General features: G+C 40.2%; 1 protein-coding gene across 1 annotated transcript in view; it reads left to right on the top strand.

The window, feature by feature from the left end:
• VPS13D (vacuolar protein sorting 13 homolog D) overlaps nt 1–23,425 on the top strand; it is a 328,743-nt gene that overhangs the window by 169,725 nt on the left and 135,593 nt on the right. The window contains exons 59-63 of the mRNA XM_020973579.2: nt 447–563; nt 1,107–1,256; nt 13,512–13,661; nt 14,597–14,693; nt 18,840–18,988. Of these exons, the coding sequence (XP_020829238.1) occupies nt 447–563; nt 1,107–1,256; nt 13,512–13,661; nt 14,597–14,693; nt 18,840–18,988 (663 nt within the window). The remainder of the gene's footprint in view (nt 1–446; nt 564–1,106; nt 1,257–13,511; nt 13,662–14,596; nt 14,694–18,839; nt 18,989–23,425) is intronic.

The following is a 23,425-nucleotide window of genomic DNA, read 5'->3' as shown; positions in this document are numbered from 1 at the left end:
TGTCTGCCATCACAGGAACTTCTTGAATCTATTTTTGTTTTGCCTTTTTTACAAAAAATTCCCACCTCCGCTTTTACACGTATCCTCTATAAAGCAACATGGTAGACTTTTTTTTTTTTATGTTCGACTATATCTGTGAACTTCGTGCTTTGTAATAATTGTACCTTTAAAGAAGACAAGAATCTTATAAAGTGTTGAACTTCAGACTCACGTGTTTCAGTGTTTAATATGTTTAGAATTTTTTTTTAGCTGATGCCAGAGTATGAACATTTGGTTTCTCAGATCTGAAGTTTGAAGCTTTGTCACATACAATGAATTTGCTTCATTATTAATTAAAGCTGTCCCTCACTAGTATTTGTAGTTCCCATACTTTTAGCACACCTATACAGAATAGATTTGTCACTAAAAATAAAAAGCAGGCTTCTTAGTAGTTTATTTGATTTTAGATAACAGACTTCAGCCAGCGGAAAAGTGACCGTCCATCATATGAAGTGGATGACCTTCCTGTTACAGAACAAGAGTTACAGAAGTTTAAGAGCCCAGATACAGAGCAGGAGCTGGAAGTAAGATCTAAATATCACAACTCCATGTTTTGGCCTTCAGTGTTGAAACAAGCTTTCCCTCCTCGGTTTTATTCTTACCGAGCCCTGCTCTTTTTCCCCCTGCTTCCATCTTCTTTTAAATATGATGTGCTATTTGAATGCAGCAAATGTTGTCACTTGGTTATCTTGCTTCACAAACATGTGAATACAGTCTGCAATGACATTTTAAGCTCATCCAAAACACATGTTCCAGCGTAGAAGCTGTTATTACAAAGAAATAGCTATCTGAGTTTAAAATAGCATTTGAAGTAGGGGGAACAAAGAGAATGGAAGGGTCTTTTGCACTTCTTGTCGATCCTGACGGCTCCTGCCTTTGGAAAGAGAAAAACAAATTTGTAAAGGAACAGAATCAGCTAGCATGTGACTTGTGTTTCCTCTGAAGTCCGGGTGCTGTGGTGGAGGGTGTCAGGGTTGTCTAAGGGAATGGCCATGCCCAGCTTCCTTTCCTCAGTCTCAATTGACCACCATGTAGCGCTCAGTTTGGGATATTTTGTTTCTGTTCAGGTTCTCGTGAAACTAGAAGGTGGAATTGGGTTGTCTTTAATTAATAAAACCCCGGAAGAACTAGTCTTTGCCAGCCTGGCAGGAATCAGTGTTCACTACACACAGCTTGCAACAAGTCACATGCTTGAACTCAGCATTCAGGATGTTCAGGTAAGAGGAGAGATTTTAGAGCTCATTGATCTTCTTTCATGGCCCTAAACTGAAACCAGGGTTGGGTGTTTGAACAACCACAGAGGCTCGATAGAAAATGTCACACTCTTTTCTGTAACACAGTTATGTGGAGTCGTTTATAGTTGTTGTTCACCATACTCATTTTTATATGAAAAGGAAAAATATTTTTTTCAAATGCAAAGGTTTGTTTTGGTTCAGTCGTTTTTCAGTCACGTCCAACTCTTTGTGACCCCATCTGGGGTATTTTTGGCAAAGGTACCAGAGTGGTTTACCATTTCTTTCTCTGCTGTACCACCTGACTACCCAGAGGGTACGGAGGGCTTGTCATTTTTTAGTTCTCGTCACACAGAATTCTCGAAGGTGACCGCTAAGCCTGAAGGGATCTCTCGCCTTTAGGTAGAACTATTCGTCTGGACCGAGTAATTCACATCACAAATTGGAGAAATGGTTGGCTAGTGAAGGCTGGCCCGGTCGTTCTCCATCTTTGGGAAGAGGGTAAAAGGAGAACCTCGATCAGCAGGAAGAAGAAGCCTTAGACTGTGTGACCGAGGGAAATTCTGGTCCTGGCTTGAAAAAGAAAGTAGCTGGCCACCTAGCTGCGATGACACATGTTGTGATCGGCTTTGAGGTAGCAGTGGGTTGGATGGTCCCCAAAGATCTCGACCGTTGCCTGATTTGAAAGAAGTGTGCGTCTGTATGCCGTTGTAGAATCATACTAGAACATTCTCTTCCTCTCGCCATTCTCCCACTCTTCGTTTAGCTTGAAATAAGCTAAGGGATCAGTACCTGATAGTTCAGAAAACAAAGACACAAAGACGCGTTTCCATCCCAGAGTGGAAAATCTGCATTCTTATTAGCAGTGTACAGCGCATCCCCTTGAGAGGCAGAATTTCCAGTTCTTTTCATGTCATATGATTCAGTCTTGTCAGTGCTGAAAGCCTTGCTTTTATCTGTATGTACCAGAAAAGAATTCAAAGTAATCTCTTCTCCTTTTCTTTGACAAGAGATACAAAATTAGTATTTTGCACTTGTGCTATTTCTTTGTCTTTGTTCATTAAGAATAAAACAAACAACTTTATTGGGGAAATCCATGGAGCCATTTGTTTTTCGTTAATCTTTAAAAAAAAAAAAGAGCGTCTCAACTATGACTTCCATTAAAAGTGAGTTTAATGTAGAGAAAAAACTTGTTTCTGGGATGATAAAATATTTGATGGTTAGGTTTCACTATCTGATACGTACCACAGATCGTAAGAAATAATCATGTTTGAGCCCAGTTAGAAATATCTTGAAGTGTTACTGGGTGTGGAGTACTTTGGGGGAAGAACAAAGGAAATAGAAGATAAAGACCTTATCCAGAAGGAGATCCTAACCTACTTAGGAAGTTGGAACAATAACAGGAGACCAAAGGCTTGGAAACTTCTTGCCAGTATAGTATCAGTATTTTCTTTAGAAAATCAGATACACAAAATTTAGATAGACCAAAGAGAATGATTGTGGTGGATACCAAACAACAACACAAAACAGATGAAATTCTATCTTAATAAACAGTAATAAATCATAACATATAGGGGATTCTGATATGAGAAGGCACCCCCAACCCTTTGTGGAGATGGGAGGCCCACAGCTATCATACATTGTACACATTTTTGAACTTTTTCAGTGTATCCATCAGTTGTGCTGATTTTTTTTCCCCAAAAATGCTGTTTGTTATATGGGATGGCTTTCTGGGATGAAGAAGGAGAAGGATAATTGGACTAACTATGGTGATCTAAGAAACAGAAGACATCAATAAAAACATATTTTTAAAAAAATCATATAGCACAACTTGTTCAGCCATTACCCAAGTGATGGGCATCCCCCAAATAATTTACAGTTGTTTACCACCACAGAAAAAACTGCTATAAATATTTTTGTACAAATAAGTCCTCTTTTTCTTTTTTTGATTTCTTTGGGATACAGACCTAGTAGGGATATTGTTGGGTCAAAGGGTATGTTTTTCCCCCCAGTTTTTCCTTCTTTCTTCTTTCACCCTGTCCCTCTTCAAAAGTGTTTTGCTTCTGACTGCTGCCTCCTCAAATCTGCCCTCTGCCTTCTCTGGGAACAAATTTTTACAGCAAATTTCTCTGATAAAGGCCTCATTTTTCAAATGTATAGAGAACTGAGTCAAGCCATACCTCAGTTGATAAATGATCAAAGGTTATGAAGAAGCAGTTATCAGAAGAAGAAATTAAAGCTATCTCTAGTCATATGAAAAAAAAGCTCTAAAGCACTATTGATTAAAGAGATGCAAATTAAAGCAACTCTTGAATTACCACCTCACACCTATACGATTGACTGATGTGATAGAAAAGGAAAATGACAAATGCTGGAGAAGATGTAGAAAAAATGGGACACTAATGCCCTGTTGGTGGAATTGTGAACTGGTCCAGCCATTCTGGAAAACAATTTGGAGCTATCCCCAAAGGGCTATGAAACTGTGCATACCCTTTGACCCAGCAGTCCCAAAGAGATCACAGAAAAAAACCTATTTGTACAAAAATATTCATAGCAGCTCTTTTTGTGATGGCAAAGAACTGTGAATTCTTTGAGGGGATGCCCATCAATTGGGCAGTGGTTGAAAAAGTTGTGGTATATGATTGTGATAGAATACTATTGTGTTGTAAGAAATAATAAGAGGGGTAGTTTTAGAAAAGCCTGGGAAGACTTATATGAAGTGATGCAAAGTGAAGTGAGTGGAACTGGGAGAACATTGTACACAGTAACAGCAATATTGTACTGATAATCAACTGTAAAAAAAACTTGACTGTTCTCAGCAATACAGTGATCCAAGACAATTCCAAAAACACTCATGATAAAAAATGACATCTGTCTCCAGAGAGAACTGATGACCTCTAAATGCATGTTGAAGTATAATTTTTTTTCACTTTATTTTTTTTTTTGGCAACATGGCTAATATAAATAGATTTTGCATGATTTCAAATGTCTAATTGATACCATAATTCTTTCCTTCTAAATGGGTGAAGGAGAGACAGGAAGGAGAGATGGAATTCAGAATTCAAACTTTAAAAAACAAAAGAATGCTAAAGGTAAATAATAAATTTGATTTTTTAAGAATTAAAAAAAAGAGTCATAGAGAAGTTTTCAGTGAGAGTTTGTAGGTATTGATAATGATACTTGCTTTGGACACGTTCCATTCAGGATATCTTTGAGACACCCTATTTCAGATGTTCAGTGGACAGTTGGTGATGTGAGACTGGAGCATAGGAGAGAGACGAGGACTGGATATGCAGATCTGGGAGTAATCTGCATAAATATAAAAATTGAATCCTTGAAAGCCAATGAGAATTATCAAATCAATTAGCAAAGAGAAAAGGGCCTAGGACAGAGCAAGTGGGGCACCCACAGTTAGTTTTTCTTTTTGTTCAGTCGTTCAGTTGTGTCTAACTCTTCATGACCCAGTGGAACATAGTACACTGGGCCCTTCTGTCCTCCACTGTCTCCCCAAGTCTGTCCCAAGCTCATGTTCTTTGCATCTGTGGCACTACGTACATGTCATCCTCTTCTGTCTCCTTTTCCTTTTGTCTTCAGTTTTTCCCAACATCAGGCTCTTTAAGTCCTTAAGCTTCAGCTTCAGTATTTGACCTTCCAGTAAATAGTGTGAATCAGTTTCTTGAAGCATTTGACTGATTTGCTCTCCTTGCTGTCCGAGGGACTCTCAAAAGTCTGCTTCAGCGCCACAATTTGAAAGCGTCATATCTGCGGCGCTCAGCTTTCCTTGCAGTCCGACTCTCGCAGCCATGCACTGCTACTAGAAAAACCATAGGTTTTACTACATGACCTTTGTTAACAAGGTGATGACTCTGCTGTTTAGCATGCTGTCCAGATTTCCCGTAGCTCTCCTTTCAAGGAGCAAGCATTTTTTCATTTCATGGTCGCGCTCATCACCTGCAGAAGGCTTTGAGCCCAGGAATATAAAGCATGGCACTTCTTCCACTTCTTCTCCCTCTGTTTGCCAGGACATGGTGGGACTAGATGCTAAGGTCTTCAAGCCAGCTCTTATGCTCTCATCAGGAGGTTGCTTAGTTCCTCTTCACTCTCCGCCATCAGACAGTATCATCCGCGTGTCTGAGAGCATGGATGTTCCTCCTGACAGCCTTCATTCCGGCTCTTTATTTGTTCACGTGACACACTCTACATGTAAGTCACATGAATAAGGCGGCAGTTATACAGCCTCGACAGTACTTTAGGAGACAAGCAAGATGATCTGGCACTCCCACCGCTTTGAGGACTTAGCACATTTTGTTGTGATCCACATAGAGGCTTTAGCGTAGTCAGTGAAGCAGAGATAGATGCTTTTCTGGAGCTCCCTTGTTTTCTCCATAATCCAGCAAATATTGGCAATTTGGTCTCTAGTTCCTCCGCCTCTTTAGAAACCAGCCTGCTGTTCTGGTAATTCTCAGTTCACATGTTTCTGAAGCTGAGCTTGCAGAATCTTAAACATAACCTTGCTGGCATGTGAAATGTGAACGTTGCTTGACATTGCTCTTTTTTAGAACTGGGACGTAAACTGAGCTTTTCCAGTCCAGGGGTTACTGTTGAGTTTTCCAAATTTGCTGGCATATTGAATGTAGCCTTTTAATAGCATTATCTTTTTAGGGTTTTAAATAGCTCAGCTGGAATTCCATCACCTCCACTAGCTTATTATTAGCAATGCTTCTTAAGGCCCGTGTGACTTCATTCTCCAGGGTGTTTGGCTCTAAATCACTAACCACACCATTGCGGTTATCAGTGATGTTAAGATCTTTCTGGTATAGTTCTTCTTTGTATTCTTGCTACCTTTTCTTAATCTCTTCTGCTTCTGTTAAGTCCCTATTATTTTTGTCTTTTATCATGCCCATGTTTGTATGAAACATTCCCCTTGATATCTGTAATTTCCTTAGAGATCTCGTATCTTTCCCATTCTGTTGTTTTCTTCTATTTCTTTGCATTGCTCATTTAAGAAAACCTACTTATCTTTCCTTGCTATTCTCTGCAGTTCTGCATTCAGTTGGATATATCTTTGCCTTTCTCCTCCCTTCCCCCCACCCCTCTTCCTTCTTTCCTCATCAGACAGCTATTTGGCTCTCTTGCTCTTTTTCTTTGGAATGTTTTTTGTTGCTTCCTCTCGTATAATATTGCAGACCTCTGTCTGTAGTTCTTCAGGCATTCTGTCTACAAGATCTAATCCTTTAAATCTCTTCCTCACTTCTATTCCATATGGGATGTTATTTAGATCATATCTATATGGTCTGATGGTTTTCCCACTTTCTTCAATTTAAGTCTGAATTTTTCAATAAGAGGTTCATGATCTGAGCCATAGTCAACTCCAAGTTTTGTTTTTAGTGACTCTATAGAGCTTTTCCACCTTTGGTTGCAAAGTATATAATGAATTTGATTTCGATATTGACCATCTGGTAATGTCCATGTATAGAGTTGCTTTTTTGGGTTGTTGAAAAGGATGGTTTGTTATGCCCAGCAAATTACCTTGACGAAACTCTATTAGTCTCTGCCCTGCTTCATTTTGTGCTCCAGGGTCAAACTTGTGTGTTATTCCAATTATCTTTTGATTTCCTACTTTAGCATTCCAGTCCCTCATGATGAATGTGATCCCTTTTTTTTGGTGTTACTTCTAGAAGATGTTATAGGTCTCCATACAACTGATTGCCTTGGATTTGAACAGATATCGTTCTGTCATTCTTGAGATTCTATCCCAATACTGCTTTTCTCAATCTTTTATTGTCTATGAGGGCTACTCCATTTATTCTAAGGTCTTTGCCCACAGTAGTATATATAAAGATCTCCTGAATTATATTCACCCATTCCCTTCCATTTGAGTTCACTGACACCCAAGATGTTGATTTTTAATCTTTCCATCTCTTATTTGTCCACATCCAATGTACCTTGGTTCATAGATCTTACATGCCAGTTTCCTGTGCAATGTGGATCTTTTCAGCATCAGACTTTCCTTTCATTACCAGACACGTATGCAATTGGGCCTCCTTTTGGCCTTGGCCTGGCCGCTTCAGTAGTGTTGGAGCTACTTCTAGTAATCCTCCTGTCTTTCGTATTGGACGCCTCCCGGCCTTGAGGGGCTCGTCTTCCAGTGTCATCTCTTTTATCATTTTAATACTCTCCTTGGGGCTTTCTTAGAAAAGATACTAGAGTGGTTTGCCATTTTCTTCTCCAGTGGATCACCTTTTTTCTCAGAACTCTCCACTATGCTCTGTCCATCTCGGGTAACCCCGCAAGGCATAGCTCGTAGTTTCATTGCATTACACAAGCCCCTCTGCCACAACAAGGCACTGATTCAGGAGGGACTCACAATTAGCACATGTATCATAATGATAATAGCTAATATTTACATGAGGCTTTAAGATTTATAAAGCACTTCACACATATCTCATTTTATCCTCACAACAGCCCTATGAGGAAAGTGCTTACATATCTTCATTTTAGAAATGAATACTGGGATACTCAAAGATGACATGCAGCTGGCCCTTGGTCCTGAAGCAGGATTCAAACTTGGGCTATATTCACCATGGTCTAGCAAAAGAGGCTGAGAAAGGAGCAGTCTGGCAGGCAGGAGGAGAGCCAGGAGGAGTATCATGAAAACCCAGAGAGAAAAGAACATGCACGACAAGAAGGGAGTCACAAGTGGTCAGTGCTGCAGAGGCTGTGAAAAAGCCACCTAGAACACAAGCTCCTACAGAGTTATTTGTTGATTACCACCCCTGCTCCCAAAAATATGGATGTTAAGACCATGCGTGAGTCTCTGATAAAGGTAACTGGAGAGAGGATTTTGTCTAGTCGTCTTCTAAGTACCAACATCAATCAAGGGAGTCACAAAACAGGACACGTTCTCATGTGGGCATTCATTAGAGTCTCGGAGGATATCTTGCCAGTAGAACTATTTCCAGAAGATGGTGGGGTTCTTGAGCTCTTTTGATGACACTGTACTAATTACATAAAGCCGCATCAAGTGTGGACCCTACTCAGAAGTAATCGAAAGAGATGTAATCTTAACAGATCGCAAAGGAAGAACCAGAAGGAGAAAGACTCCACGTTGTCCAGATGACGACATGTAGCTGGATGGGTAACCCATTCAGTTAGTCCATTGATACCTATGTGATGGACAAGTGCGGCAGCAGACGAAAAAGCTGTCTTCAGGATTCTATACAAGGGAGTGCTAGGGTTCGTTTTCTGTGGGAAAATACTTCGCAGCAACTTAAATGATTCTAAGCTGTTTCTTGCTACCACAGCCCACCAGCCTTTAGCTGGTGATGTTACGTGACAATGAATTATTAAACACAATGATCTCAAGTGAGTCAGAATTGTAGGTGATCTGTGCCGCTCAAAGGGCATTAGAAAGATCCATGGTGAGTGTAAGTAGGCTGCTGTGTGTTACCTGTGGTCATTTGCACATAAGAATAAAGGTGAGCAGGGTGTGCTCAGAAGGACAGATTAATTAGGCACAGGGCAAGAGTGGGGGATAGTAGAGCTCAAGTACCCTATTGTTAACAGTGAAGCATTAAAGAGCTAGAGCAAGGTATCTGGTGTGTTGAATTGAATTCTCTGAGAAATTTGCCAGAAGACATGAGCAAAATCCCTTTGGGATGTGGTTTGCATCAGTGGAAGGAGTATCCACACATCCGCAAAAGAATACAGGAAAGATAAACAGACTTACTATTCAATATTCCTTCTTTTAAAAATAGATATTTAGATATATGAGGGTAGAGAGTCTCCACAGTCCCTAAAAACATTAACTACAGGGGAAAAAATTGTTTAGATTATGATAAAATATTTTAACTACAAAGTTTCTTTCTTGAGTACTGCCACTTCTAGGAAAATTCAGTTTTTTGAAGCTACTCAGAAACATGTCTTCAGTAAACCCACATAAATCATCAGCATTTCTATATATTACCAACAAAGCCCAACAGCAAGAGATAGAAAGACAAATCCCATTTAAACTTACTGTAGACATTATAAAATATTTAGGAGTCTACCTCCCAAAGGCAAACCCAGAAACTCTATGAACACAATTACAAAACACTTTTCACACAAATGAAATCAGATCGAAATAATTGGAAAAACATCAGTTGCTCATGGGTAGGCCGAGCTAATATAATAAAAATGACAATCCTACCTAAGCTAATTTACTTATTCAGTGCCATACCAATCAAGCTACCAAAAAATTATTTTATAGAGTTAGAAAAAATAATAACAAGATTCATTTGGAAAAACAAAAGGTCCAGAATATCAAAGGAACTAATGAAAAGAAATACAGGGGAAGGTGGCCTAGCAATTCCAGATCTTAAATTGTATTATAAAAAGCAGCAATCATCAAAACTGCTTGGTACTGGCTAAGAAATAGGGAGGTGGATCAGTGGAATAGGTTAAATATGCAAGACACAGTAGTCTATGACTATAGTAATCTATTATTTGATAAACCCAAAGACCCCAGCTTCTGGGATAAGAACCCACTCTTTGAAAAAAACTGCTGGGAAAACTGGAAAAGAGTATGGCAGAAACTAGGCATAGACCCAAATCTCACACCATATACCAAAATAAAGTCAAAATGGGTTCAGGACTTAGATATAAAGGCTGATACCATAAGTAAACTGGGAGAACAAGGAATAGTTTACCTATCAGATCTATGGAGAACAGAAGAATTCATGACCAAACAGGAGATAGAGAACATTATGAAAAGCAAAATGGATAATTTTGATTACATTAAATTGAAAAGTTTTTGCACAAACAAAGCCAATGCAACTAAGATTAGAAGGAAGGTAGAAAATTGGGAAAGAATTTTTACAACCAGTCTCTCTGATAAAGGCCTCATTTCTAAAATATATAGAGAATTAAGACAAATTTATAAGAACACAAGCCATTCCCCAATTGATAAATGGTCAAAGGATATGAACAGACAGTTCTCAGATGAAGAAATTAAAGCCATCTATAGTCATATGAAAAAATGCTCTAAATCGTTATTGATTAGAGAAATGCAAATCAAAACAACTCTGAGGTACCACATCACACCTATCAGATTGGCCAACATGACAAAACAGGAAAATGATAAATGTTGGAGAAGATGTGGGAAAATTGGAACACTAATACATTGTTGGTGGAGTTGTGAAATGATCCAACCATTTTGGAGAACAATTTGGAACTATGCCCAAAGGCTACAAAATGTGCATACCCTTTGATCCAGCAATAGCACTTCTAGGGCTATATCCCAAAGAGATCAAACAAATGGGAAAAGGACCCACATGTACAAAAATATTCATAGCAGCTCTTTTTGTGGTGGCAAAGAATTGGAAATTGAGAGGATGCCCATCAATTGGGGAATGGCTGAGCAAGTGGTGAATACTATTGTGCTATAAGAAATGATGAACAGGCTGACTTCAGAAAAACCTGGAAAAACTTATATGGTCTGATGCTGAGTGAAGTGAGCAGAACCGAGAGGACTTTGTACACAATAACAGCCATGTTATGCAATGACTGAGATTGTTAAACTGAACCCTTCTCAGCATTACGAGGATCTAAGACATCTCCAGAGGCCTCGGGTTGGAAAATGCTGTCCACATCCAAAGAAAGAACTATGGAAGTCGAATTGCTCTCACTTATTTTTACCTTCTGTTGAGTTTTGTTTCATCTTTCTGATGGTTCCTCGTATTGGTTTTAATTTTTACTTACAACTTCACTAATGTGAAAATATGTTTAATGGGTATGTAAATGTAAAGCCTGTATCAGATTGTGTGCCATCTTGGGGAGGGTGGGGGGGAAGGGTGAGAAAAATTTTCAACTCAAAAGCATATGGAAGTGATGGTTGATAAATCAAAATAAATTAATAAAAAAAAAAAAGAAACATGTCTTCAGGTTTTGCTGTGACTCTAATACAGCAGGATGGTATGAAAGAAATAGAAAGCAGTAGCCCTTCCTATAAGGAGGTGGTAACCTAGTGGGGAAGATAAACAGAACTTAGACTTATTTACAAAATAGTTTTCCAGTAACTGACAACTAAGGTAGTCAGTCTATAACCTGAGTAGCAGAGACTTGAGTCCCAGAGAATACAGACCAGATGAGAATGGATGAGGGCTTTGAAAGCCAGGCCAAAGGAGGCTTATGTGCTGTACAGATGAGAGGTAGGCAATGAGAAAAGGTCCTCCATTGTTGATCTTTTCAGTAAGGTAGAACTGGTTTAAAAAGGAAAAACTGATAAAGCATGTGACTCTCTTAAGCAGCCTGGCATATTGAATAAAATGCTTCATTCAGAAAAGGATCTGGGTTTGAATCACTGCTGACAAATCATTTACCCTCCCTGAAACTTAGTTTCTTTATCTGTAAAATGGGAAGAATAATACCTATAGTACCAAATTCATGGAGTATTTGTGAAGCTCCCATGAGAGAATATATGTAAGGCACTCTGCCAACTTCAGGCTGCTGTGGCAAAGTCCTTCATTATGATTATCCCGTTCAGACCTTTTTTGATGGGGTCCAGATCAGTACAGATTTGGGACAAGGTGTTGACCTGCTGTGAGTCTTTTACATTTGCTAATCTAAGGACCAGGGCACAGGGGAAGAAAAGAACTATTTTCTGTAATTGAATTCAAAGGGTTAGGCTGTCAGCTTCTCCACCTCGGTGTGCTCCCTGAAAGTATCCTTCATACAGCTCTAGAAGCAAGCAGGACGGCAGGGACAACGCGTACCTTGGCCTGTGCCTTTGCCATCCTCCTCTCCTCTGCTAGGACTCTCTCTTTTGAAAGCTTTTTATCCCGTAAATCTTGGAGATAAATAAATGTTTGATAAATAGTGACATTATTTAAAATGGTCTTCATTTTTATGGATCCTTCTTCTGTCTGCCCATGTGATAATGGTTCGTTTCTAGTACCATTTTTTGGTTGAATTTCTAAACCTATTTTGAGATTCATGTTTGTAGTATTGAGATTTGTTATTTGTCAGCTTCTCTTGTATAATACTAGCATCTAGGACATGTCTTGAAAGATATTTGTTAGGTACTATTTTTTTTTTAAATTAAAGTGATATGTGGCACAGTTTCTACTGTTTCCCTTGCAAAATATATTGATCATTGTATCTGTGCTCCTTAAGGATACTAGTTAAGTCCTTTTTCAGTTGTGTCTAATTTTTTATGACTCCATTTGTGCGTTTTTGTTTTGTTTTTGGCAAAGACACAGGAGTGCTTTGCCATTTCCTTCTCCAGCTTATTTAACAGATGAGGAAACTGAGGCAAGTAGGGTTAAGTGACTTGTCTGGGGTCATCCAGCTAGTAAGTATCTGAGGCCAGATTTGAAGATGAGTCTTCCTGAGTCTATCCACTGTACCACCTAGCTGCCCCTTAAAGATAACCCATCCAATAATTTCTGGTGGCAATAACGTGGTCCTGAATGGCCTTTATAAGCCCCTCTGTTTCTGCAAATGAATGTTCATGATTTAGCCATTTGTTTTGTGCTGCTTGTTGGCACTGTTGTTTGAGTTCACATGGAAATTATCTATTAAGGACCTTTTGATTCCACTTCTTGGATCTTAACCTTTTCATAGGCTCCATTTATAAGTAAATTATTTTTAGTTCCATTCTGTGAATTCAGTAACATACATGTACCTGTCATCAGCATTTCATATTTCTCAGAGAACTGATATCTGCTTGTTCCAAAAATATTTCTGAGGGTTTTGGACCAATTTTTCACATCTTTCAACAGTGATGGTTTCATTTCTGCCACTAATGAAATTTGAGAGGATGTCAGCAGTCAGTGCATGGTGGCCCTATAATACTCATCTACAAAATAAAAAGTCACAGTCACCTCTTCCTGCAGAGAACCCATTGGCATTCCCAGACCACTGAAGGTAGAGACACAAAGCTTTCAATATTAGCATTGGCAGGTACTCAGGGAGCTATGTCAAAGGAACATTAAATTCATGCTTGATACTGGGAGGAAAGAAGATTCCTGGAAGAGCCTGTCATTCTTTGGTTATAAGCTGTTTCCATTTGCTAGCAATTCTAAATGACTGATTCTCAGCTTTTAGTTAACTGAGCTCAAGGAAAATACTTTTTTTTCCTTGTTGTTGAGTGAGAGTGTAAAATAGCAATTATTACTTTGACTAATGTGTACATTATGTGGCCTGAAACATAGAATGAACATTTTGTGGTAAAATGTTTCTCATTGTGTTTTTCTATAATAGGTGGACAATCAACTCATTGGCACCACCCAGCCCTTCATGCTTTTTGTCACCCCTTTGAGTAATGAGAATGAAGTCATTGAGGTGGGCCCAGCCGTACAAGTCAATGCAGTCAAGTTCCCTAGTAAGAGTTCCCTGACTAACATCTACAAGGTAAGCTTGTCTTGGGCAGGGTGTGATGTATTTTGATGTGTTCTCTTTAGAGCCAAGTCTCAAAGCCATACAAACAGTATGAATAGAAATGGTGTGGTGCTATTAAATCATATATATCGTGTGTAAAAGGACTGCTGTCTTGGAGTGCCTGAGGTTCTTAAATTACTTCTAAGGGTTGATAAGAAGCCAGATGGTAGAACGGAGCGTATGAAGGCTGTCAGTTCAATTCCTCGTAGTTTCCTCAGTAAAATAAAGCTTCAGTTCTCTTGATCAGGCTCAGACATGATCCAAGTAGATTCAAAGATGGAACTGCCTAGGCACCATTGCCATCATGGGAGAGGGACTGGAGGAGGGTAACAGAGGGATTGTCAGTCAGCCAGCAGGCAGTGATGAAGTGCCTCATCAGCGTGTGCTCGGCATTGTGTGAAGCACTGGAGAGATCCTTTTGTGTAGAGCCAGCTACCGCTACCAGAACGCCTAGATAAATTGGAGACCCCCATCGCTGAGGAATTGGAATGAAAGGTTGCCTCCCATTGATCTGCCCTTATGTCAGCAGTGCCCTGGGACTGAGCCCCCATGCGGGGCCTGAACCCACAAAGTCAGTGATGCTGATCCTGACATTAGTTACAATCCATCTAAAGGGAGGACTATAAAGTCCTATCAACCATGATGCATCTGAAACCTCAGCCCTGAGTAATCAGACCCAGATGCCCTAGGAACTAGACAATCAGATGCTAAATTGTTTATTTAAAACCTGCAGTTTGGGGTTAATTGTAGCTAAGTAGAGAAGAGCCAGAAGCAATTTGGCAGCCTATCCCTGGTTATGAAATCATGTGAATAAAGAAACTGTGTCATGTCACTGGAGACTTATTAATGGTACAGATGGATGTCCCTTCTGTTATTCTCACTGTAAATCAAGATTTGTTTATCTCTAGCATCTGATGATCACTGCTCAGAGGTTCACGGTGCAAATTGAAGAGAAACTCCTCCTTAAATTGTTAAGTTTCTTCGGCTATGACCAAGCAGAATCAGGTAATGCCTAATGCTCTAATTAGTGACTCAGTGTTTATCCAAGAAGGCATCCCTTTTTTGTCTCTCTTTGAAAATGAGAAATTTCTGGTGCCCCGGCCCCTCCCTTCTTACCTCTCATCCTGGTCTCAAAAGCTCGTTATGACATGCCATAAGAAATGATGATTCAGTGACTAGCTTCTGAATGTAGCAGAAGGCAACCCATTAGGGGACCACAGGCACACACTGTGGCTGGATTATGGGAAGTAATTTTAATGTTACTTTTTTATGTCTCTATCTTGATTCCCCTAATCTAGGATGACAGAAATAATGTTAGTCATTTAGCAAACCACTTTGTTTTCTAACCTTTGTTTGTTAAACAGAGTGAGGTTTAGAAATCAGAGCCCTATGCATTTGTTTCCCTGGGCAGTTCCTTTGGTCTTCCTGAGAAAACTCTTGGCCAGCCTCAACCCCTTAACTTCTCCCTTCTATACCCTTGGGTTATAATGTAATTTTTAAATTTTCTAGTTACTTTACTTTCTTTTGAGGGAAGAAGAGAGAGGTAAGATATTTGTAGAGCCTAAACATCTACCAGAATAATGAAGTATAGGAAGTAGACATTTGTCCTTCTGAATTCCTTATTTGGGCTTTTCTCTTGGTTTTAAAAAGTCCCTTGTAAGAGCAGACAGACTTACAGTTCATAAAGACTTCAGCAGTGGCCTTTCCTCAAGTTAGAGCAGATATAGATCCTGGAGATATGTTTTACTGAATAACACTTGGTGGGTTATATCTGGGCTGGTTGGCGCAGTGCCTGTCATATCACAAGCACTTAATAAATGCTTATTGACTTAAAAGAAAAAATTGTCCCAAACTCTGTGTGCATGCTTGCACGTATGTATATGTACACACGTGATATCAAGGAGCTATCTGTGCTCCTTTGGCCCGACTCAGAATTGGAACACTGAATGGAATGAGGAGGGTCGGCAGCAAGCTTCCTGACTGTGCATGGAACTCCGCTGCTTTTTGGGATTCATTGAGCCAGTCACTTGAGGCCTTGCTTGCAGATTTTCTGTTCCTTTTTGGTCCCTTTGTGTGGAATTTTACTTTCAGGATCTAAGATGCATAAGTCTCATGATGGAATGGAGTCTGGATGCAGATCGAAGCGTGCTGTTGGCTCTTTTTTTTTTCCGTTTTGTTTCCTCTTTCCTGTGGTTCCTCCCATTGGTTCTAATTCTTCTTTACAACATGACTCATGGATATATATTTCTTGTACATTGTTGTAAATAAGCTTCTCTGCAGGCTGCGTGTACTGGGTCTAGGTTTTTGTCTTTGTTTTTTATCCTTTTGGATCATAGCCCTCCCCTCACTTGAGCATCGCTGCTTCCCAAGGCCGCATTTGTCTCCTGGGCATTTCCAGAGAGGCCTCAACATCACTTGCATTAGCAGTCTTCCCCTAAGCCTTTTCATTCCTTTGTCAGAACTGAGAACAGTCTGATGAGTCAATTTGACAAGTAAATGTCCTTTGGGCTCCGAGTTTCACCTGGATCATTGTGAGGCAGGGGAAACCAAATGGGAATTAACTGCTTGAGCCCCTCTGGGCCTCAGTTTCCTTATGTATAAAATGAGAATTGGACTGGATGACCTTTAAGTCCCCTCTAGTTTTTTTGTCTTATCACATCAGACTAAGGGTGTTGAGGGAGGACTAGCACCTGTGGTGTGTGGGCTTGCCGAGGCCTTTTCAGAACTGCTCGTTCACCTTTGGTGTCCACCTGTCATCCAACTCTTCCCTCTAGCTCCAAGAAGCTGTGGCACATGCAGAGGCTACACCCCAGTTGAACTGTTTTGACAGATGGGCTAAAATAGATGGAGTGTAACCTCAGACCTGACAGTGAGCTAGAGTGATGCCTACCCCCAAGCATGGGAAGACTTTCCCCAGCAGATGAGAACAGTTTGTTCCAATGGGCCACGAAGGCAGCTGAAGCATCCTCTATGGAACACTTAAAGCTTGGCTGGCCATCGAAGATGCCAAGGCCGTCCACTACATCCCAGGCCATCGCCAGTCATCCTGACGTTTGTCCTGCCACTGGACTTAGATGACTCTGGGAGAGAGAGTGAGACTTGTGCAACTCTTTCTCACTTAAATCCAATTCACATGTAGAATAAGACATTACCTCATGATGTCATTGGTCCTCTTCAAAAATGAAAAATGAACAACAGGAACTATTCACATCTGCATGGATAAGATTCATGGACAAAGTGAACATCACTGTATATATTCATTTTTATCTCTTCTGGAATTAAAGAAAATCTGCCTTCACTTTCCTGTTGAAATGAACATATGCCTTTAGGAAGAGAGTCCTGCTTATGGCTCAAGTTCAGCCTGTTTTCTAAGTTTATTAGAAATATAGTGTACTTTGTGGAATAGAAATTTTCTTTTCACTTTCTCTCCTCTCACTCTCTTCTTAATCCCTGATGGCCCAGCTTCCAAAGTTATTCCACCAAAGCTACTCTCTCCAAAGTGACCATGGGTCTCTTCATTGTAAAATCCAGGGGACTTGCCTCAGTCCCCATTCTCTTCAAACTCTGTGCAGGCTTTTACACTGTTGATCATCCTCTTCCCCTCGGTGCTCTCTTCTCTCTTCTCTCTAGGGTTTTGGGATACTCTCTCTCCTGATTCTCCTCCTACTTGCCAGACTACTACTTCTCAGTGTCATGCCCTCTAATCATAGATGTCCAACTGGACTCTGTCCTGGGCCCTTTTCTTTTCTCCCTCTGCGTTTCAGATGTCTCTACCTAGATGTTCAGTAGACATCTTAAAATCAACATGTCCAGAATTGAACTTACTCTCTTTCTCCCTAAAGCTTCCTACACTCCTAACTTCTTTATTCTATCAAGGACAACACCATCCTCCCAGTCCATACTTGAAACATAGGCGTCATCCTTGACTCCTCACTATTTCTCACTTTGAATGTCCAACCTATAGCCAAGGCCCATTGATTTCACCTTTGCAACAACTGTCAGATATTTCCCCTCTTCTCCACTGATACTGCCCCTACCCCGGTGCTAGTCCTCATCAACTCACATTTGGACTATTGCCGTAGCTGCTGATGGGTCTGCCTGCCTTGAGGCATTGCAATCCATCCTACATTTAGCAACCAAAGTGATTTTCCCAAAGAACAGGTCTGACCGTGTCCCGCTGCCGCCCCCCCTCCCCCCCAATAAACTCCATTAGCTCTCTATTGCCTCTAGAACAGCAGACAAAATCCTGTGCTTGGTGTTCAGAGTCCTCTGTAACCTGCCTTCCTGCCCCTCACCCCTTACTTTTTTAGTCTTATTACACCTTACAGCCCTTCTTGTACTCCCTGATCCAGTGACATTTGCCCCCTTGCTGTTCCCTCAATAAGGTTTCCCAGCTGCAGGCATTTTCTCTTCTCTTAAATCCATCATGCCTGAAATATTCTCTTCTTCATCTCTGCCTTTTGGCTTCCTTGAAGTCTCAACTCAAATCTCATCTGCTCCAAAGAAGTCTTTCCCAACCCCTCTTAATTCTAGCTCCATGCTTTTAATCATTTCCTATTTACACTGTATATAGTTTGTTTGTATATATTTGTTTGCATACTGTCTCCCTCGTTAGATTATGAGCTTCTTGAAGGCAGGGACTGTCTTTTGCCTCTTTTTGAATCCCCAGCACTTAGCACAGTGCCTGGCACACAGTAGGTACTTAATAAATGTTTAGTAACTTAATAGAAGAGGCCTACTAGGTTGTCTCATTAATGAGATTCTCCCCCATCATATATAAATTTACTGTTTTTGTAGAATGAAATTAACAGATTTGGGTTAATGAAAAGATGATAGTTTAGAAAACCTACCAATGAGGACTCCTAGTTTTAAACCCTTACCAATTTTTTTCAAAGCCATTAATTGCCAGATCATATAAAGGCCCACGTTAGGAGACTGAACGAAGAAAATATGGCACAACAGGGCATCACAGAGTGTAGGTACATTGCACAAGGATGGTATCCAGAATCTCATGCTTGTTGCTATAGTAGGTTAGATTTGAAGTTTTCTTTTTTCAGTAAATTATTTTTTTTCCCAGTAAATTTGAGTACATTTGTCTGAGTAACCTCTCAGTGGGTTCAAACTATGGTTCTGCTCTGTTTTTTCTTCCAGAGGTGGAAAAATATGATGAAAACCTCCACGAAAAGACTGTTGAACAAGATGGGACACCGACTCGGTACTACTTTGAAAATCTCAAAATCAGCCTACCTCAGATCAAACTGAGCGTATTCACCTCCAACAAGCTGCCTTTAGATCTTAAGGTATGGTAGTGTCCAAAAGGTAACTGTGTAGATGAGTCTCAAAGTAGACTTTTCCATGGGGTAAACATGTACATTAATGCTCAGCTTTGTCTTCTTAACGTTTTCTTTTCCAGAAAATATTTATAGTCTTTCTTACAGGAAGTTGGTACCCTCAAATCACTTTAGTGCATTTCTCATCCATGTGATAGCTACATCAGTAAGGACACAAAGCACCATCTTTGTTTTTTTCATTATCATCAAAAAGCCTTTATTTTAAGGAACTTCTTCATGTCAACCAGTAAATACATAACTTTGGCTCCTCCCCTTAGGAGTGTGTAGAATCACAATTTTAAAACCACCGGGGACATTTGGAAATCATTTAACCTGTCCCTCATTTTACAGATGAAGGGACTGAGGCCCAGAGATGTACAATGTCTTGCCTAAGGTGACACACAGAGTTTGTGCCAAAGTGTGAACTAAAGGTCTGTCTTCTTGTCGAGTTTTCCTCCCTGGGCAGCACATTGCCTCCCCAGGCAGGAGTCTTTGGGTTTGCACTCAGGACTGTTCCCAGTTCTGGAGGGCCCAGACCAGGGAACCCATTAGTGCTTATCCCATCCATCTGAGGAGGCATGGGGCCTTGGAAGACTTACTGCACCACTTCTTAGTCTGGTTTATTCCACTTTTCCCATGGATGCTTATACTGAACATGGAAGTGGGGGAAAACCATGGGAAAACCACTATCTTGCTAACATCCACAAGTGTGCACTTGACTTGTGTAACCTTTCAGAATGAGTTTGCTTGATAAAGTGTATATTCCCCCCAGAACTCTTGGGCATTCTCCCAGCAAACTGATGTCAGGCATTTCCTGGTTTTTTTTAAACCTCTTGATAGGAAACTCAAATACTTATCCCAGCAGACAATTTTTCCTCAAGACTGCTAATGCATTATAATTTTATATATAAATGTTAAAATGTGTACAATAGACAGGAAATCACTGATTTAAGTAAAATGTCCCATCTAGGCACTAAGCCATACTGAAGGAATATTTTTAAGGTACTTCTCCATTCGTTGGTAAACACATTAAATGAGATGATCATATGATGAGGCATGTATGTGTATGGGGGGATGTTGGGAGGGGTATATGGGTGGGTGGAGGAAGGGAGCTGAAAACACTGAGTACAGTGAGATTTAGAACTTCAAGTAATCTAGAGGTCTCCACTGTACTGGGTCTTAGTTTTTGCTTCTCAGGCCTCAAGACTAATAAAATGACCTCATTTCATTCTGAGATTTTGAACATAGTGACATCATTTTGTTAGGATTTCCTAAGAAGGTAATGTGCTCTTTATAGATGAATATGTAATGGCTAAAAGATGTACTTGGTAATAGCCTTAGGAAAATCTCATCCTATCCTTGAAGAGGAATCATCATAGTCTGACCAAAAGTTAACTGTGACTTTGGTGCGACTATTCAGTCTGATTCCATTTTTCTGGGCCAGAGAGGAGACCTCTATAGATTTACACTGCCAGTGGGTTCATTGTTGTAGTATATAGTGTATATCTCCTGAAGAACTGAAAGTACTCTCACGTTTGTTATTTACTTTGATTCCCATTTCACAGAAGGAGAAACTGAGTCCTAGAGAGGTCAGGGTACTTAACCCAAGTTCCCACAGTCAGGCCATGGCATAGTTACTCCTGGAACCCAAAGTTGTTAGTACTTCCCATCAATTTATACTATTATTGAAAAGCCCAAAGGAGTTCAGGGCTCTTTAAAGGTTTTCACAGATATTGAAAATGGAAGGTGTTTCCCAACTTACAAAAGCTTGTAAGAGGCCTTTCTCCATTCTGAGGAGTTACAAAAGAAGAGGTTTAATTGAGCAATGTAGTTTGGAAGAAAATCCAGTTTTAAATAGTTGGTGAGAAGGAGGGGGTAAGGGGAAATTTTAAACAAAGACACTATTTAAAAAGCTCAGAAGTGTCTTCTCAAAGGCTTGAAATAATTTGTTGGAAAATTTCAGACCCTTAACTTTTTTTTCTTCCCTTCCCTAAATAAAAACCAGATTTTCACAAAAAAAGTTCCAGCATTGTTAATTGTATTTCAGAGAGAGCAAGAGAGGGAAATATCCTTGCAGTCTTAAACACTGTCCCAAGAGGGAAATGGGCAAATACCCCATTTCACATAAACAGTCACTATGTACCATAAATAAACCTTTAAAGAATGAATTCCAGACAGTTTTGTTTAGCGTAGAATAAACTGAGAAAGGAAAGAGGTGGCCCAGCTCATGATCTAAAATCTTATGGCATATAGGCAGGTAATTTCTCCTCCCAACTATGAAGTTTCTGTAAGTCTTCTATAAGCATTCATTTCTGGGGAGGTAGGAGGTAGACAGCTCCTTATTTTTATTAGGAACCTATATGCACAGAGCTGCTTTCTCTTAACATCCAGGATTTTATGACAGGAAACCGCCTGCTACCTGTGTAAATAAGCATCAGGTTTGTATACTACTGTATTTGATTAGTCATTGGTTACTGCAAAAAAAGGCCCTATTTAGCCATCACTCATGCACTTGAACTGACCAAGGATGTAATTTGAGTGACCTCTAGGTGGCAGAGTAATTCATGCCATTTAGATGCATCCTAGCACCTTCGTAAACCTGTCTGTGGCCCAAAGTCAGTGAAGAGGGGAGAAGACCATAGTGCCAGATTACGCCTCTGAGTTGGCCAAAGTGTTGGTAGGTTTCTAAATAGGGAGGACGTGTTTTGATGGTCCAAGAATTTTTACAATACCGTAGAAATACTGGAGTGTTTGGATAAGTCTTTACTGTATGTATTTCCTCTTCCAGTGTTTGGTTTGAGGAAGTCACAGTAAATTAGTTTCATGTTTTGGCCTGTTGTTCCTTATCTCACTTCCTGTCCTATGGTAAAAAATAATTCTTTAAGAATCAGAGTAGAAAATAGAATTGGATTTGCTTGAAGACCTGAGCAAGAAAATTAAGTCTCACTTTCTCTCACTGCAAAATGAGGAAAATCAGACTCTCCCCTGTCTGCAGCTTTGATTGGTAATGTTAAATGTGATCATGTGTGAAGGCCTTTCAAGGCCTACAGAAGAAAAGTGACCTGTAAATTAGGGTGGCGGAGTGAGGACTTCAGGACAAAAAGTTGTTTGACTGTTGCCACAATTTTAAAACTTTGTTGTTACAAAACTGCCAGTTGTGTCCATGGGTATGTAGAGTCCGATAACTGACAGAAGCCAGAGTGCCACTCTGTGGTTATTAATGCAGAAGATTCTGTGTGCCCAGTAACTGCTTTGGAATCAGCTGTGACATTTCTGAGGGCCTCTAGAATTGTTACCAGCAGAAGTCATTCTCTTTCCCTTCGTTCTGTAGTTCTGTTCAGGGCTCCGTTGTCTTCCAGGTCCCCAGTTATCCTCACCTCCTCACTCTGCCTCACTCCCACATAACCAGGCACTCCCCACATCTTGCTGCTTCTGTCTCCAGATCTCTTGAGTTCTTCCCCTTCCCCCTACTCACATGGGCACCGCTCGAACTCATGCCTTGAATTCATTCATCTCTCATGTGGACTATTGCAAGAGCCTCCTTGTGGGTCTCTGTCCCCTAAGTTCTTCCCCTTTCCAATCTATTCTCAGCACTGCCTTGAAAGTGATAAGTCTTAAAGTGTACATCTAATTATGATACTCTCCTACTCAGAAAGCTGTAGTAGCTCCCTCTAGGATCCCAGTGTAAACTCTTCCATGTAGCATTTAAAGCCTTCACAGACTGGGTCCTGCCTGCCTTGCCAGGTTTATTATGCACAAGGAGGTACCCTCTGCCATTCTGTGTTGCAGCCTCACATGTACTGAATGTTGCATAAGCTACCAGATAGCACTACATGGGTTGGTTTTATTTAACCCTTTATGACAAGGAAGGATTCTGTTAGGGTGAATGGCAATTAGAAAATGTCTGAGGGGTAAAAAGCAAGAGGCATTTATAAATCTAAAAGGTATAAAACAATAGCTAGGTGGATTCTGTCACCTAATTTTTTTCCAAGGGAAGTCAATTAGCAAGCATTTATTAAAAGCTTTCTATGTACCAGGCTTCATGCTAAACTGTGAGGTCACAAAGACATAAACAGTCACCCAAAAAGGACGGGAAGTTTTCAGGAATGAATTTATGAAGATTCACAGGGAAACATTTCATAGAGGAAGCAAAAGGTAAAGCTTAAAAAAAAAAAAGACAGGTCTGTATATATATGAAGTCCTTAACATGCTTGTGCTGAGCACATACAGAAAGGGAAGCAGGGAAGGATAAATAAGGACAAATATGAAATTGTGGCATGGTTTTGTAAGAATACTGTCAGGGTGAGCCAAGTTTGGTGAGGGAACCTAAGGCCAAAAACCAAAAGGTTTTGTCTTAGCTTCAGGGAGAATAGAGGACAAACTGACTAGAAATTAGAGCTTTCTAGC

This window comes from Phascolarctos cinereus, unplaced genomic scaffold (assembly GCF_003287225.1).
Source record: "Phascolarctos cinereus isolate Bilbo 61053 unplaced genomic scaffold, phaCin_HiC Scaffold_726;HRSCAF=1367, whole genome shotgun sequence".
NCBI classification, from domain to species: Eukaryota; Metazoa; Chordata; class Mammalia; order Diprotodontia; family Phascolarctidae; genus Phascolarctos; species Phascolarctos cinereus.
This window is presented reverse-complemented; position numbering and strand designations above follow the sequence as displayed.